The 16,824-nt window shown below is 37.2% G+C and overlaps 1 protein-coding gene across 3 annotated transcripts in view; it reads right to left on the bottom strand.

Annotated features, from left to right (window-relative positions):
- Positions 1 to 16,824, bottom strand: part of pex5la (peroxisomal biogenesis factor 5-like a) — a 293,523-nt gene that overhangs the window by 170,393 nt on the left and 106,306 nt on the right. For 2 of the 3 annotated variants that reach the window (XM_051923954.1, XM_051923953.1), the window contains exon 2: positions 13,026 to 13,130. The exons of the other annotated variant lie outside the window; for it this stretch is intronic. In XM_051923954.1, coding sequence (XP_051779914.1) covers positions 13,026 to 13,130 — 105 coding nt within the window. The remainder of the gene's footprint in view (positions 1 to 13,025; positions 13,131 to 16,824) is intronic. 3 annotated transcript variants of the gene reach the window in all.

Raw genomic sequence — 16,824 nt, 5'->3', positions numbered from 1 at the left:
AAAATGGGAAGGTTCCTTGAGTACATCTGTTAGTCACTTTTTACTATGTGACTCAATCAAAGTCTTTGTTAGCATCCTGTTACATTGCAGTAACTGACTATTAGACTTTACAGCTACTGTAAAGTGTGATAGGTGCTTTAAATGTCTTTTTAAGAATAAGTATCTTATTACGTAAGTGACTAATACATGCACTAAAGGTAGTTCCTGATTTAAACGTTCAGTAATTGACAAATAGATGCACTTAGGTATTCCTATTGCAAAGTTTTCCCAAAACAGGTGGCTGAATAAACTTTATCCGGGCCCGTAACATGAAGTTTATTTGAATATGTTGCCATCTTATTAAATACAGTATTTTGTTTTATCTGCTTTCTCATATTACATGATAAATGTTGTAATCATGAATCAAATGAACTCTAGTGATTAAAACTGACATAATAATACTCACAAAGCGAGTTAGCTGGCTTCTTTTCATTCACAAAGGATGTTTAAAACAAGCTTTTTTTTTCTTCAGTGGAAACTGACAATGTAGCGCAGTCTCTTCTGTCCTGCACATTTAGACACTTTGTTTACAAATGCTTGGAGGGCAATCCAAAATTGTGCAATGGAAATCTTTAGCTAATTGCAAAGTCTAGGCAGGAAGCCAAATAAGATATCCTAGACCATGTTGTCAGGGGAAACACAGACTAGTTAAACTCCAGGGAGATTTCATCAGAATGGCACAAAAAGTATTCTCTGTGATAAGGCATGTACCAAAGGTGTGGATAATAATCAAAACATTATACAATTAAGTAATTTAAGAAAAATAAGAATTTGTATATGGAATACAGTAAAATTCATTTTTCATTTTTGCCACATATAAAAGAAACTGTTCGGATAATTATTAATCTAATGATCTGTGTCAGTGTGATACTAGAAAAAGATTGCGCAGGTTTGGTTACAGCACAGTCGGCACTGACAGCCTCCAGTTGATTGATGTACTTGTTTGCTTGCTAATGATGCTGCATTGTATTACTGCTTAATTGATCTGTTCTTTTGTTTAACTGAAGGGAACAAGTCGGATCACTTCAATTTGGAAAGGATAGCATTGTTTTGTTTTTTTTTTTTTTGTAGTTTTCCAAACAAGTAAAAGTTTACAGTGTGCTCTATCCAACTCCAAGAGCAGGACAGGTTAAAATGGGGTACAGTGTTTATGTAAGCAATGAATTACTAACACTCTAGTACTAGGGTGTTGTACCGTGTTAGACATTATGAATGTAGAGAAAAGCCAAGCAAAATGACACCTTTTACTGGCTAACTAAAAAGATTACAATATGCAAGTTTTCGAGGCAACTCAGGCCCCTTCTTCAGGCAAGATGTAACACTCTAATGAACTTCATGTAACTAAGTGACCTGTGAATTTCTTTTTTTCTAGACAGGAATTCCCCTGCCATTTGTGAAGGATAGAAGGATAGGCCACACCGTGACAAGATTACTCATTAGATTACCAGTACCATATAATTCTTTCCTTTTTTTCCCTTAAACCTGAGTTATCTATGTGAAAAGTTGGGTTCATTTTCTGCGAGAAGCTAAAAAACTTGAAAAATGCAAAGACAATGTTGGGCCAGTCAAGCTCATTTGGTTTGCTGATGTTGCCCTAAAATCTGACTTTCTTTTCTTTCCTTTTCCAGTGGTGTCCTGATGCACTGTTTAAATAAAAGAAAGCTGCTGGATTACTTGTATCAATGCTTTTGAGAACTTTGAAGACCTGGATTAGGTACTTGTGCAGTCTTGTCGTTTTTGTACATTTGGGGTGTACCTTCAGGTTTTGTAAATGAAAATTGAATAGTTTTTGTAATATGGGAAAAGCACTATATAAATAAAATGTATTATTATTATTATTATTATTATTGTGATACAACTGTTTTAGTAGCATGTCCATTCTGATATATTCCCACACAGAGCACTCTCCATGCCAGGTGGATAAAAGAGGGAGAAAGTTACAATATCTGAAACAGCGTCACAGGCAGTACTTTACCAAGTATAAAATCACAACACTGACTTAGTGTAAGGCCAAGCTTATCATAACTCCAAAGTTTCAGTGGGGGTCTGGAAGTAAATTCAAGTCATTTTTTTCTTAGAAATGAGGCTTAGAGCAGTAAGGTAGCTTTATAAATATAATAAGTAACAGATAAATACAAAACTTTCAAATATTTACACACACCTATTAAGCACCTATTAAATGTACAAGAAAAAGTAACATCAATGAAGCCAAAAAATGGAGATATTAAAACAACAAAAAACATAGAAAGCTGTCAATGAGGGCAGCAATGCTAAATCTTCAGTGCGTAATGTGAGTATAGAAAGTACATTTTTGGCATGATCTTTAGAATTAATAAAGTTAAAGTTTGGCTGAACTAGACTTGCTGGTTGCTCACATCCTTCCAAGAATTCAAGGAGTAAGTTGGTTAAAGCAGCCATGGCATCAAGTACCAGTGCAAGACCCCAGTGCAGACAAATTCTACTCCCCTAGCTTGCTTTAGTTTTAATCCAGCATTGCAGTTGTGTGCCTACCCTCAAGTGCAAGATGGTAATTAGAAACAAACCATCAGCAGATAATATAAGAGTGTGGATGCCAAGGCTCAGTTTAAGGTGTGATGCTACCCCCTTATTAAATTTTAGCAATTCAGCTGCTGGCTGCAAACATATACATCTAGCAGCTTACATCTTTTCTGTTATACACTGCTCATTAAACTGGTGCCATTAGTTTTACATTTATTAGTATTATCAAAGCTTTGCTACAATTTACAGTTGCCAAATTTACACTTATACTTAATCTTGTGAGAAGTGGTCTTATGAGTATGGTCAGACAGATCCCTTAAAATGAAATTCATGTTTGGTTCGCTTTTGGCCTCTCCCTTCAATATCTACTGCATTTATAGCAGTGCATATACAGTAGAAATTAACAAATGACAAATTGAGAAATGCTAGATGTCTGGATCAACTAGTGCCTAGTTTCACAAATGTTGTGCAAAGGAAAATTTGACTAACAAGTACATTGTATAAGGGGTCTATAAAGGGTGAAATTCATTAAAAGATACTTAAAAATGGAAAAGCATTGTTACAAGAATTAACACATATACAGCTAACATCATTGTGTAATCAGAATATATATACTGTATAATCAACAATATCAATGTATTTTTGTATCATGACTTAACGTTCTCAAACCTGCTTAATCCGTTTCAGGTTCAAGGGGTCCAGGAACTTACCCCAGATGGATCAGTGACAAGGCAGGTGCCACTCTTGGTTGGAGTGCCACTCTTTGCGGAGTCCACTCACACACAAACACAGGCAAATTTAAATTCATTAAACACCTAAATACACACATCTTCAGAGAAATGGACAGAAAACCTGAGTGTCTGTAGAAAAATCCACACACACAAGGGGAGAAGGTACAGACCCTACAGAGCCAGGCCTGAGGACTGGGATTTGAACCCAGAAGTGGCTTCATGAGGCTGCCACATTAACTACTGTATTGAATAGAGTGATTAAAAACACATACAAGTACTGTATACTCTTGCCTCATAAAAGAAGAGAAGCGAAAAGTGTCTCAGCACACATCTGGGCAAATGTATCAAATTTATTTACATTTTTTGTTTCTATAAAGATGAAGAGACACATTATAAAAGATTAGACAGAGACCATTAAACCATTCTTCACTGTAGAAGCAAAGAAGAGAACAGAATCTTTGTGCCACAGCTGAGAGCTGTAAGACTGTAAGAGTTATTTTTCATATTGCTTGATTGGGCCATCAGAGAATATTTTGCTACTGCTGACTGATTTAGGAATGGCACAAGGGCACAGCAGCTAGTACTGCAGAATTTGTCTGTTCTTCTTGTGTCTTGTGAGTATTCTGGATTAATTGGCGATTCAAAATGCCCCATTGTGAATGAGTGTGAGTGTGCAATGTGCTGAACTGGCATCTTGTCCAGACTTGGACCCCACATACAGCAGTGCCCACTGTAGTTGGGATAGGCTCTGAATACCTGGCAAGCTAAACTGAATAAGTGAGTTAGAAAATGGAAAGATGGATGGACGAATTTAATTGGGCTTACTTTACTCTCTCTAGTCAATTGATCCAATGTTTATACGGTATATTGTACTTTATCTGCTGAGATGTTAGATTAATAAGAGTTTCACATAACTGTGGCCGACAATTTAAATTATTCTACTAGTTGTAGTATCATCTTAATGGTTTTAAAGAAGGGTAAACATGGATTAAGTAACAAAACTACAATTGACTAAGACTAAAGGCTGCGCACATAAATGTACCTATAATGCACATTGACACTCTCTCTCTCTCTTTAAACTGTCTTTCCCAAGGTTTCTTCCATTTTTTCCCTACAAGATTTTTTTTTGGGAGTTTTTTCCTTGTCTTCTTCAAGAGGCAGGGCCTGTTAACGCCCATTGTGGCACTTCTTGTGTGATTTTGGGCTATACAAAAATAAATTGTATTGTATTGTAATGCAGCCTCAAGGAATCCTAGGTTCAGGAACTCAGAGCGTGGAGCCACAGAGCCCTAAAGCTGCTTTTGTCCCCTCCTCTCCAATGCCTGAAAAGGACAATCTGAACATCACGTGCACACACTGACTTTTACTAATTCTGAACCTATTTAAAGTGGTTAATTAATCAATCTTGCATTTGTTTATGGTGGGAGTACTCAAAGAAAACCCACGCAGATTCTCAGTAAAATCATTTGTTTCAAATAAACACTTTAAATGTACATATGAAAACTCTTTTTCCTTTTGGGGACTACTTTAACACTATTATACAGTAGTTCATTTTAGTTCTGGCAAATTTGCTTTCTTTTGGAAGATTCAGTATTCTTCTCCTCGGTAGTAAGTGACCAAACTGAGATGTAAGGTCAGATTCCTAGAGCACTAAGGTAACACTGCTAACCTCTCCACCACGGTACTTCCCATTTTTATTATATTAATCTAGTGCAGCTCTAGTGTTATCAGTGTTACATGCTTTCCCATTAGTATTTACAAATTAAAAGGATTTTCCATTAACTGTTCTGTATGTATGGCAACCACCTAGTCTCTGGGGTATGTCTTCTTGAAAATTGACACTTATGACATTTCTAAATCGATAATAGTACCATCTAACAGCAATTAATTTAAAATTTTAATAACTGACAGAATTAATGCATTAAAAAGCACTTATATGAACACCCTTAGGGGCTGTCAAAAGTTTCAGATCTCTAAGTTTCAGGATTTTGGAAACTGACATCAATCAATAATGGTTTACCCTTATGGAGACTACTACCTGAAAATAGAAATGAATATTTGGAATATTTTACATATAATAAAAAATACCCAGGAACACATCCTTTGGGTTACCACAAAATGTACCTTGGTGCACTTATAGTGGTCAAGGTCATCGAGCTGTGATGGTAAAATTTATTATAACAGATCTAGTAGTGTACGTCAGAGAGAAGACTTTTTCAGAACAGATATGGTCAAATACTACTCAAATTCAGAGGACATCTTATTAGGTCACCAATCTTATATCTATATGTTCCCTATTTGCTGACAGAACAGTCTGAATATTTGTGGTCAGGAATGCAACATCCCCACCCTGGACCATCACCTTGCCATAGTGATGAAGCTTGTGCACCAAAAGGATGCTCAGAGCTAGGTTGTCTGGAGCTTTGTGGTCCTGATAGAGTATCCTTTGGCAAACAGGGTTGGACTGAAAGGCCAGAAAAAGAATGGTTCACAACCCCCATGACAATACAAAGTAGGAGACAGTGTTTCCTGCCCAGGATAGGGTTACTGAGGTGCACCCATGGAGACAGACCTGGGGGTGATATTGCCAGAGAGCATCTGGTGGACATGTAAGCCACATATCCCAGCTGGGCCTAGCCTAAATATGGTGATGTGTAGCCATCTTGTGGGCTCACCACCTGCAAGACAAAGGGTGAGGTTCAGGTATGATGACAGCTTATTGACATGCATAAGGAAGAATGCTTATACGGTCTAGACTCTGGCAATGGAGACTGGTTTTGGACTGGTTTTGGAACTTGGAACACTTCCTCTATAATAGGGAAGGACCAGTAGCTGGTGCAGGAGGTGGAAGACTACCAGCTAGATGTAGTTGGCACCTGTTGCACACATAGAATAGGTTCTGGAAGCAAACTTCTTACTCAGATAGGGTATCCTAAAAATGTTTAGCTGAGGCTTCTGTTTGTGATGAGTTCAACTTCTACCTCTGGGACATTGAATCTGAATTGACCCTATTCAAGATGTCATTTGTGGAAGTGCCTGATAAAAGCTGTGCTCTTAAGGCAGTTGGGCCTGTCATGATGGCAACCCTAGGAACCAATTGTGGACACCACAGGTAAAGGGAGTTCTCTAACTGAAGAAGGTGAACTTTAGGGAAATGCTTTTTGTGGGATTCCCTGACTCAGTTAAGGGGTACTAACAGGCTAAAATTGACTGCTGCAAAAATGGTTCTGGAAGTATAAGGCTTGTGGCTGTTCTGGAAAACGTTTCAGTTCCTCCAAAGGTGAAGGCATGACCTTGCCCAGACTGTGCTTAGCAGGGGTGGAGAGATGCTGACCTTTTCAGGGACAATTATGGAGGGATGGAAGGAACATTTTGAAGAACTGTTCAACCTGATGGACATATAATTGTTTTAGCACCCTTAGATTGGCAGACTGGTTTGATGGTGCCCATATTTAAGAAAGGTGACCAGAGGGTGTGCTTCAACTACACGGTGTCCAGTTGGGGAGGCCCAGGATAGCATTGTTGCTTTATGCAGATGATGTTGTCCTCTTTGCCTCATCTGACTATGACCTTCGGCATGAGTGTGATGCAGACTGTGATGCAACAGGGATGAGGACATGGTTCTCTTCTCTATCTTAGAAAAGAGTGGATTACACTTTCTAAGTTTAGTGTTTGGTGTAGTGTGGAGTTGCCCTTAGTGCAGGAGCTCAAGTATTTCATGATCTTGTGAACGGGTTATTTTAGAAGGGAATGTGAGACCAACAAGTGGATTAGAGCACAGGCAGCTGGTCTGTAGGTGTTGTGCCAGTTTTTGGTTTTGTAGCAGAAGCAAAGTCTAAAGACAAAGCTCTAGGTTTACTGTTGAATCTACATGACTGTTCTAACCTGTGGTAAAAACCGTGGGTGACGGCAGAAAGAATGAGACTTAAATTAGGTTTCTTCACATGGCTACTGAGATCACATTCCTTGAAAGGGTGAGAAGCTCAGCAATTAAGAAGAGAGCTTCAGAATAGAGGTGCTGCCCCTCCGGATCATGAGGTGCCAGCTGATGTGGTTTGGGCATGTCATAAGGATGCCCCTTGATTGTCTCCCTCTAGAGCTGCTTAGGACATGACCCACTGGGTGAAGATCCTATGACAAACAAAGGACATGCTGGAAGCATTATATCTCTTGGTTTGGAACGCCTGGAAATTCCCCAAGAACACCTAGAATCTGAAGCTGGGGACAGGGAAGTTGGAGTTCACCTGCAACCACAGCAACCATCTCCAGGAGTTGTTTCATATGATGAGATGTAATGAGAGATGAAGATCTCAAAATGGTGACAGTAGTTCAGCATAAGGATGCTGTCCCATGTCAATTCCAATGCAAATCAGAGTTGCTGCAAATTACCCAGTGGTGAATCACCACACTCAATAGTGACTTATATATGGTGATGCCATTCACTGTCATGATCCTGGAATTATTGCAGGACTTTCCAAGCCTTGTAACTTATATATAGGAGTAGTAGTTGTAATAGTAGTATTATCACAGGCACGGAGTACAGTGAAGTTCTTACGTGTTATATGGGTACACTGCTGCCATACCTGGATTCGCCTGATCAATAACAATATTTAAGCTTTGAAAGGTTTCTGTACTCATATCATGGGAACAAAAATTGTGCCTTGAAATCATACTCTATACCATTAAAACTAAAACTAAAACTACCATGATTGCCAGCACTCTGCAGGATGGATCCATGGTCCCGTTGGTTTTCTTATGCATCCTGATCCTCTCATGACTATGAATCACGGAAGCTGGGATTCATCAAACCAGGCAATATTTTACAGTCCTCTAGTGTACAATATCTACTCTCTATATATAAAATCCTAAGCCTAAAAGTGCAACGATTTTGTGCAACAATTTTATGTGATGTTTTTATGTCACATTTTTTGTCACGCTTTAAATCGGGCTTATTTTAAAACCTACATATATATGTTTGTATCATTCTTTTCAGAATTTTTTTAACTTTAATGTGATGTTGTTAGATTTTCATATTCTTATTCTGTTTTTAAATTATAAACTAAAATATCAAGAAAGTAGTGGTTTTTAATATCAAGAAATTTGTGGTTTTATTTTTGATTGAGTAAACTTTCTTTCACATGAACAAACTATTTAAAAAAATTATCTGTTCATAACACCAATGTTTGTATTTAGGTGATTTAGTTAGCTGAAGGTTGAGTTATGATGACCCATTGCATACCACTTTAGTTTTCACGTGATTTTCCTGTTATTTAAATGAGTCATTTTTAAAAAAAAGTTTTTTTTTTATCTATAAGAATGTCAGTTAAAATGAATGGATCATTTATGTAGTCTCTTATAAATACTCATCGAGCATAGTGGACCTCAGTTTAATGGGAATACTCCAATCGGTAGTATATATTTTATTCTCATTTCATGATTTTTACTCCGTTAAATAATGATTAACTTTTTTTACATATTTATAGAATTTCATGATTTTGACTCCAATAAATAATAATTTTTCTTTTGTACATTTACAGATTTTACTAACATTCTGACCGCAACTGGGGGTTGTGCGCCGAATGCGCCGGGGGGCTGGCCCCCCTAGTATTATATATATTTCTGAGCACAACACAATCAAATCCTCAAGTTTGTCACTGAGAGAAGTAAAACATCCTTGGGTCATCTTCCACCACATGCTAAACCGTGTTGGGCATACGTAAATGTCCTTTTCTACGCTCTGGTAGTACTCAGCTGCTAAGTGTCTGGCTATCTTTTACTCTGCATAACTACCATCAGCCTTTTCCATCACTATAAGACTACCATTGGGATGGATAATTTTGGACAATGGCTCATTTTTGTTACAAAAATGACAATATCATGGAATAAAACAGCAGCAGGACTGCCATCCAACTCATGCACTTGTGTTCCATCCATCCATCCATTTTCCAACCCGCTGAATCCGAACACAGGGTCACGGGGGTCTGCTGGAGCCAATTCCAGCCAACACAGGGCACAAGGCAGGGAACCAATCCCAGGCAGGGTGCCAATCCACCGCAGGACACACACAAACACACCCACACACCAAGCACACACTAGGGCCAATTTAGAATCACCAATCCACCTAACCTGCATGTCTTTGGACTGTGGGAGGAAACCGGATTGCCCGGAGGAAACCCACGCAGACACGGGGAGAACATGCAAACTCCACGCAGGGAGGACCTGGGAAGCGAACGTGGGTCTCCTAACTGTGAGGTAGCAGCGCTACCACTGCGCTACCGTGCCGCCCTGCACTTGTGTTTAGCACCCATAAATATGTACTCCTTATTCATACACTCTTGATATGTTGGTAACTGCCTACCTTCTTTAAATATGGAGAATTGTATGTTTAGACAGTAGAATTAGTGTGGCATGAAGGACAAGTGTACCTCATAAAGTATCCCTAATAATGTTTTAGAGATTTAATAAAAAAAAGAAATGTTCCCTTATTATTCCTTGGCACCTGATGGGAATAAGAAAAAGTTGAATGGTTAATGCAGACATTTTACATTTTAGTAAAAGCTTAACAGGCACATATATAATTTCCATATGTTTATCGATTTTAAAATAAATCACAACAGCCATGCAGACAGGATGGTTACTGCCAGGAAACTCATCACTTTGTGAAATGTACAGTAAATGAATAGAATAAGACTCTTTGCCACAAGTGAGATAAATATGATAGTAATTAAATGTCTGCAAGTAGTATTTCTGTGTCAAGTCATTAATGGTGTAATTAGCAACATGTTCAGAGGATAAATAGACACAACTGAAAAACCACCAGCCATAGCACAGTGAAAGATATAAGCACAATAAACACAGTATTGAACTAGCTACCCAGGGACAATAATCAGAATACACTAGCAAGATACCGCCATACACTCTCAGCCCTTTGGACTGTTAGATACCAAAACAGGACAGTGGCACATTAAGGGAAGCATCACAATATCCTTGACTGGTAACTAAAATTTGGGATACTAAATAACATATATGCATTCTTCCATTTTCTGAAATCACTGCCTATTCTGGCAGGATCGGCTCCATTGCCAGAACCAACTCCAAATATTCAGAAAATGGAAATGTTTTATAACATAACACAAATCTACATTACACTAGCATAGCATTTTTTACTTACTGATTTGCACATTTACAATAGGTTAAGCTCTAGCAAGCCATGTTTATTTCATGTGGCACCTTACATACTGAGCGCTATGCATCTGAATTCCATTAAAAGGATAATAAAAACAAAATTGTTAAAATGCAACTTACCATCAATAGGAATATGGTAAACTTAAAGAGGAAGATCTGAAAGGATTTAATTACCAGAAAAGTGCTAGATAAGCTACACAACACTAGAAAAATTCTGGAAAGGATACAGAACACAGGATTTGTACTTACTAACTGCAGCCAAGAGGAAAAGAAATGCATAATATACCAGCTATTTACTAATATTCTCTCAATTGTATAATCTGTATAGTATGTGGCAGGCTGACTACTAAGGGTGACATAGTGGAGGTTTAGGAATGTCTTTAAGAAACTGGTATAGTTTTAACACAAATCACTATCAATATGTATAACTGCAAGTCTTAATAGAACTGTGCTAATAAATATTAATAAGTGTAAGGACAGGATAAGCCAGATTAGGACCCTGCTGACCCTTGTTTCTGAGAGTAATCGTACCTTTTAATAGCACTGCTAGACCTCTGCTTTATTATTAATGCATCTTGTCCTTTTCCTTTTTTTTTCGATGGCCTCTTCTTCTTTTGTTGTTCACTTCTCCTTCTTTCCTCCCTCCCTGACTCCTCTTAGTAATTTGGACAATTAGTATTATATTATTGTGTCTGTTTTTGTTTCCGGTAAAGCCCTATCTTTCGGGGGAAGGGGGAGACAAAGCATAAGAAGTGGTTCCTCTTTTATTATCATGGATGTTTAAAACATTTCATAAATTATTCATTTTTGCATCATTTTAATTTCTAACACATATTTGATCACTTAGAAGTAATTAGAGAAAAGGAAGTTACAAAAAGAAAAAATAGAAAGGAAAAAAGCAAGTTTTTGTGGTGGAAAGATTTTTTTATTTTTTAAATATTTGATTTCACTCTCTTGAACCAAAAAGCCACAAAAAAATCTGCTAAATGCTAAAACAGTTTCTACCTTCAGGCAGTGCACATTTCAATGCAATGCAGACAGTTGCATTAATGACACTTGCACGCTCACCAGACTGATATTCAATGTTTTGCATCCTCTCCATAGTTTGTGCTAATGTCCCTTGCCTGCCGGTGAATTGTTGCTCTTATTGCTCTTATTATTGTTTTCTTTTATGACACTGCTTTTGAGTGAGGATTCCAGTGTGCATGTGGCATATGGCAACTTGAATAAGAAAAACAATATGTGAGCATCATTTGCCAAATACACAAATCGGGGCTGTAAGGAAAGAGCCGAATTTAGATGTAAAACAGAGATGTGCAAAGGAAGACAGCACACAATAATTGAGTTAATTTCTGCTTAACAGTCTTAAATGTGAAATGATGAAATGAAAAAAAAATGACGTATCATCTTTTAAAAACACTAGCAAGTAGAAAATCACAATAAACTATTCTAAAAACTCACATCACATGGAAGCCTGTAATGTGATAAGGACTGTTACAAAACACAGAGACTACTTTACTGCAGGGAGCAGGCAAAGGGTTGGGTAGATTGAGGAGATTGCAGTAATTACTGAAGGCACTGGATTAACCTGTTAGGAAATTAAAAGACGTCACATCTGAGAGCTAAATTATCTTCAAATACACTCTCAAGCTTAAAAGACTCAATTCTCTAGGGAATTTCTTGGGGGAAAAAAACACCATCTACTTTTATTCCAAAATCACATCCTACTCAATTCTGTTTTCCAGCCATGCAATAGGTTGACATTGGACAGCCACAGACAGAACGGCTATGAAAGCCAGAGTTAAGACTGCAGGATGAAGCCACACCAACACAGCGTGCAGAATATTAGAGAAGGCTCAGGAAACAGGAAGAACAAAGAGCAAAATAATAAAACTATGACTTAAAAGACACAGGATAAAGGCAGAGAGAGCAGCTGGCATTAACTAGCGGCAATTATGGCAAATACAAATCACAAAGCAAATGAGCTTGACCTCCTTCTTATACGGAAGTGGAATTATGTGCTGGTGAAACAGTTACAGATGATACTATCATGTAAGTCACATGCTTAAATATATTGAAAAGAAGGCCCTTTCAGTGCCTATCAGTCGTTACACTTGTATTGAGGCACTGGCCAGTCTCAACATTTTTAGTCTGATTTGTGCAGAATCCAAAAAGTATTGAGGCATAGAAACTGAATGTTAGAAGGTCAGACTATCCCCATCTGTTAACTGTGTGGCTTTTTTTAATGCTGTAAAAGAGTGAATATTCTGAACAATTTAGCTATGACCTACAGTATATTAACTTTAGAAACTTTACAAATGAGTTAAGACTGTTGGGTATATCAAGCTTGTCTAGCTGGCTTAGCTTAACTGTAAGTCATTAGGGTCTTCAAAGATATCCCTAATGAAACTCTTTCAATTCGTCCTATAGGGTGGTGCTTCACAGTAGGATTTGGAAAAAAAAAGTTAAAATGAATTATGAAATGTTCCTTAAAACCTTCTAATTGTTCACATCATGAATAGACTGTCATGTAACAACTTCCTTTTGGGAAGCCATGGTTATTCAGCCCACCTGGGATGTCACTGTGAGGCGGGGTTTTCCTTCTGTAGGTTCCTTACTTGGTATCTCCTTCATCACCATGGCAACAGCCTTATCTGCAGCCCTAGAGCCTTTCCCCTACAACAGTGAAATCAACAATGACTTGTGTCAGGACAGTTGGATCTGTTACCACTTTTATACTATTCAGCTCTTTTCGTTTTGAAGGGCAGCTAATAAGCATTACTTTAGAAGTAACCCATGTGCCCACAAAAAAATCATATACACACACGCACACACACACAAACACTTCACTTCACCCTGAGAACACAATTAAAAATGTGATACTAACAGCATGGCAAATTTTAGTGAAGCTTTCAACTTGATAAAGAAACTGATGAATCGAAACATAAATTAATATTTGGTACAGCTTTTGTATACTTAATGAATGCTCATGCTTTTCTGCTTCTTTTCCCTTCTTAGCTCCAGAAAAACATTCACTAAACAAAGAAACACAAGTCAGGAGACTAGTAGAAATACAATTTACTTATTAGTTTGACATCTCTTTACACTTTTTCTACAGTATTACATTGTACTATAAAGCACTTAATAACACTGACAATATGAACGGATTTTATATATCTGCATGAGAAAAAATGATTCTGCTTATGTTAAATGAAGACAAATTTTAAAAAAGGATTAACTAAACTGATCAAGTAGTAAATCAATTGTTTTGCAGGAACAGAGTATATATGCTAAACAGAAAGAAAAAGTGCCTTGCTGTGAAAACCCTGCTCTCTCTGAGGGGCCTTCAGGTACAGTTCCTAATACAAGTGGTCTCGTAGAGTGGGATCTTGTGTTCTTTAGATTTAAACTCCTGGTGGACAAAATGTTGATAAAAAACATAGCAAAAACGAATACTACTCACACAAAGATAGTAAAACATTATCTTTTAAAATATTATATATATATATGTATACATCCCAGAGTCATATTATACACAGTTTCTAATAGTGTGGACTGGGCAATGATGAGAATCTAAACCAAACATAACAAATATAAGAATGATGTCACCCAAGAATGGACAAAAATATATACAAGCTCATATTAATATATTAATATGATTATTAATATGATATTAATATATTAAAGCTGCACTCATATTTATTATAGATTAAATTATATGGCACATATGGTTGTGCTGATTCTTGCATGCACAGGCTATGGTTTGCCCTGCCTCTGAAAAGGATAAGGTATAAAGTAAAGGATGGAAGGGTTCTTGTGGGAATGTTGCTGTTCACATTGGCATTTAATACGTTACTCCTGTAATCCAAGGAGAAATATACGGAGACACTTGGTTCTGCCCCTCCAAAAGTCTTGTAATAATGCTAAACAGAGTAGTGTAGTATGGCAAGAAAACATAACAGCCAGAATTATTGGAAGTCCTACCATTTAATTGCTAAAGTAATTAAAATGTCAGATTGCATAGGTATTCACTACTGTTTAAAATTTCAAAACACTGGCTACAGCTTTTATTGATTCAATTCTAAATAAATTAGTATTGTCTGTCTTAAGTTTTACTTTTGCTCCATATAAACAGAGAGATAATACTAAACTGATTAACTAAAATGAACAAAGCAGTCTCCAAAATTAATTACTTTGACATGTGTTTCTAAATTATTATAGATTTCTAAATTGTAACCATGTAGAGTAATTACAGTATAGATATGCTATATTTATTGCTGTATTACTTTGTGAGATTGATTAAAAGACACACCATTTAGCCAAAAGTATGCGTCTTCAAATTATTGAGTTTAGTTGTTTTAAGCCCCCCCAATAGTTAAGAAGTGTATAAAATCAGCACAAAGCCATGTAATCTCCACTGATAAACCTGGGCAGTAGAATGGGTAGTATTGTAAAGTGGAAGCATCTAAGAGCAAAAACAGCTCAGCCATAAAGTGGCAGACCACATCATCATGTTTCATCACTCACAACAGAGCTTTCAACTGCCTCTGGAAGCAACATCAGCAGAAGAACTGTGCATCAGACGCTTAATAAATGACCATGATCAAGTCGCTACACACATGCCTAAGATCCTTATGCCCAAAGCCAAGTGTTGGCTGAAGTGGTTTCAAGCATACCACCACTGCACTCTGGAACAGTGGACACATGTTCTCTGGAGTGATGAATCGCACTCCATTAACTGGCAGTCTGATGGACCAACAGTGGCAGGCCTACATTTCTGGGGCCCTGAAGCTTGAACTGTTATGCGGCCTCTTCACAACCAGCAATAAAGTCTGTAGATAGATAGATAGATAGATAGATAGATAGATAGATAGATAGATAGATAGATAGATAGATAGATAGATAGATAGATAGATAGATAGATACTTTATTAATCCCAAGGGGAAATTCATATACTCCAGCAGCAGCATACTGATAAAGAAAATATTAAATTAGAGAGTGAGTAACTGTGTAAGCACTGTTATCTTCATTGATGAGGTTGTTCCATGACAGACCATCACAATATTTTTTTTCATTTAACCACTACATGTAGGTTTTAAAAAACCCTTCACATACTGTAGACTCCCAAAATTTGTAAGTAATGTGGACTAAAGTATACTGCAAAAAATTAAATTTAAGCCAAGTGAAAAGTATTTAAATCAGGATATTAAATCTACTTTTCCTTATTGTAAGAATTATTGACTTATCCAAAAATTTGTATTTACGATTATTTAGCTTACTTTATGAGATCTTATCAAGTAAATTTTGCTTACTCCTCTGGCAGATTTTTTTTTTTGCTAAATACAAGCAAAATAACTCCCATTTAAAGTTTTTTGTCTAGTTTTTCAGTGTAGGTTCAAGGGTCCTGAATCTTAAGCTTCATTAGTTTCACAGTAGGTCCGCCCCATGGACCAATCTGGATTTGGCCAATGCCAGGAGAATGATACCTTCTAGGCTGCATAGTGCTTACTGTAAAGCTCAGCAGAAGAAGGATAATGGTCTGGGGCTGTTTTTCAGGGGTTGGGCCAGACTCCTTAGTTCCAGTGAAGGGTACTGTTAATGCTACAGAATACAAAGTGTTTTTAGACAGGTTTTAGGTTCTTTTGTGTTCCAACATGACTGTGCTCCTATGCATAAAGCCAGGATAATAAACACATGGTTGGACAAATTTGCTTGGAGAAACTCAAGTGTCCTGCACAAAGAACATCAGAATATTAGAATAATCTAGACGAGAACAGGCCATTTAGCCTAACAAAGCTCGCCAGTCCTATCCACTTAATTCTTTTAAAATAACAACAAGTCTAGTTTTGAAAGTCCCAAAAGTCCTAAACAACCCTGACAAGAGCCCTACTGAACACCTCTGGGATGAATTGAAGTTCTGATTGTGAACCAGTTCTACTCATCCAACATGAGTACCTGACCTCAAAAATGCTCTTTTGGCTGAATGTGTGCACATTCCCACAAATATACTCCAAAATCTTGTGGAAAGCCCTTTCAGAGGAATGGAAGGTGTTATAGCTGCAAATTGGAGTTTTTTTTTTGGTGGAGGGCAACTCCATATTATTACCCATGGCTTTGGAATGGGATGTCCCACAAGCTCAAATAGAAGTGACAGTCAGGTATCCACAAAGTTTTTCTATATAGTGTACCTTATTAATCTTATCAGTCATGCTCCACTATCTAAATCAAAACATCTTCTGTGCTTCTTTGATACCATTTTGAAGCATATACGTAAATGCACCAAATGCAACAATGCATAGATCTCAATGAAAAAAATCAAAAGTAACTTTTTACACAATTAGACATATCTATATAATAATGAGAACATTAT

The sequence above is a fragment of the Erpetoichthys calabaricus genome, chromosome 2 (assembly GCF_900747795.2).
Source record: "Erpetoichthys calabaricus chromosome 2, fErpCal1.3, whole genome shotgun sequence".
NCBI classification, from domain to species: Eukaryota; Metazoa; Chordata; class Cladistia; order Polypteriformes; family Polypteridae; genus Erpetoichthys; species Erpetoichthys calabaricus.
The sequence above is the reverse complement of the archived record's forward strand: the minus strand, read 5'-3'. Positions and strand labels throughout refer to the sequence as shown.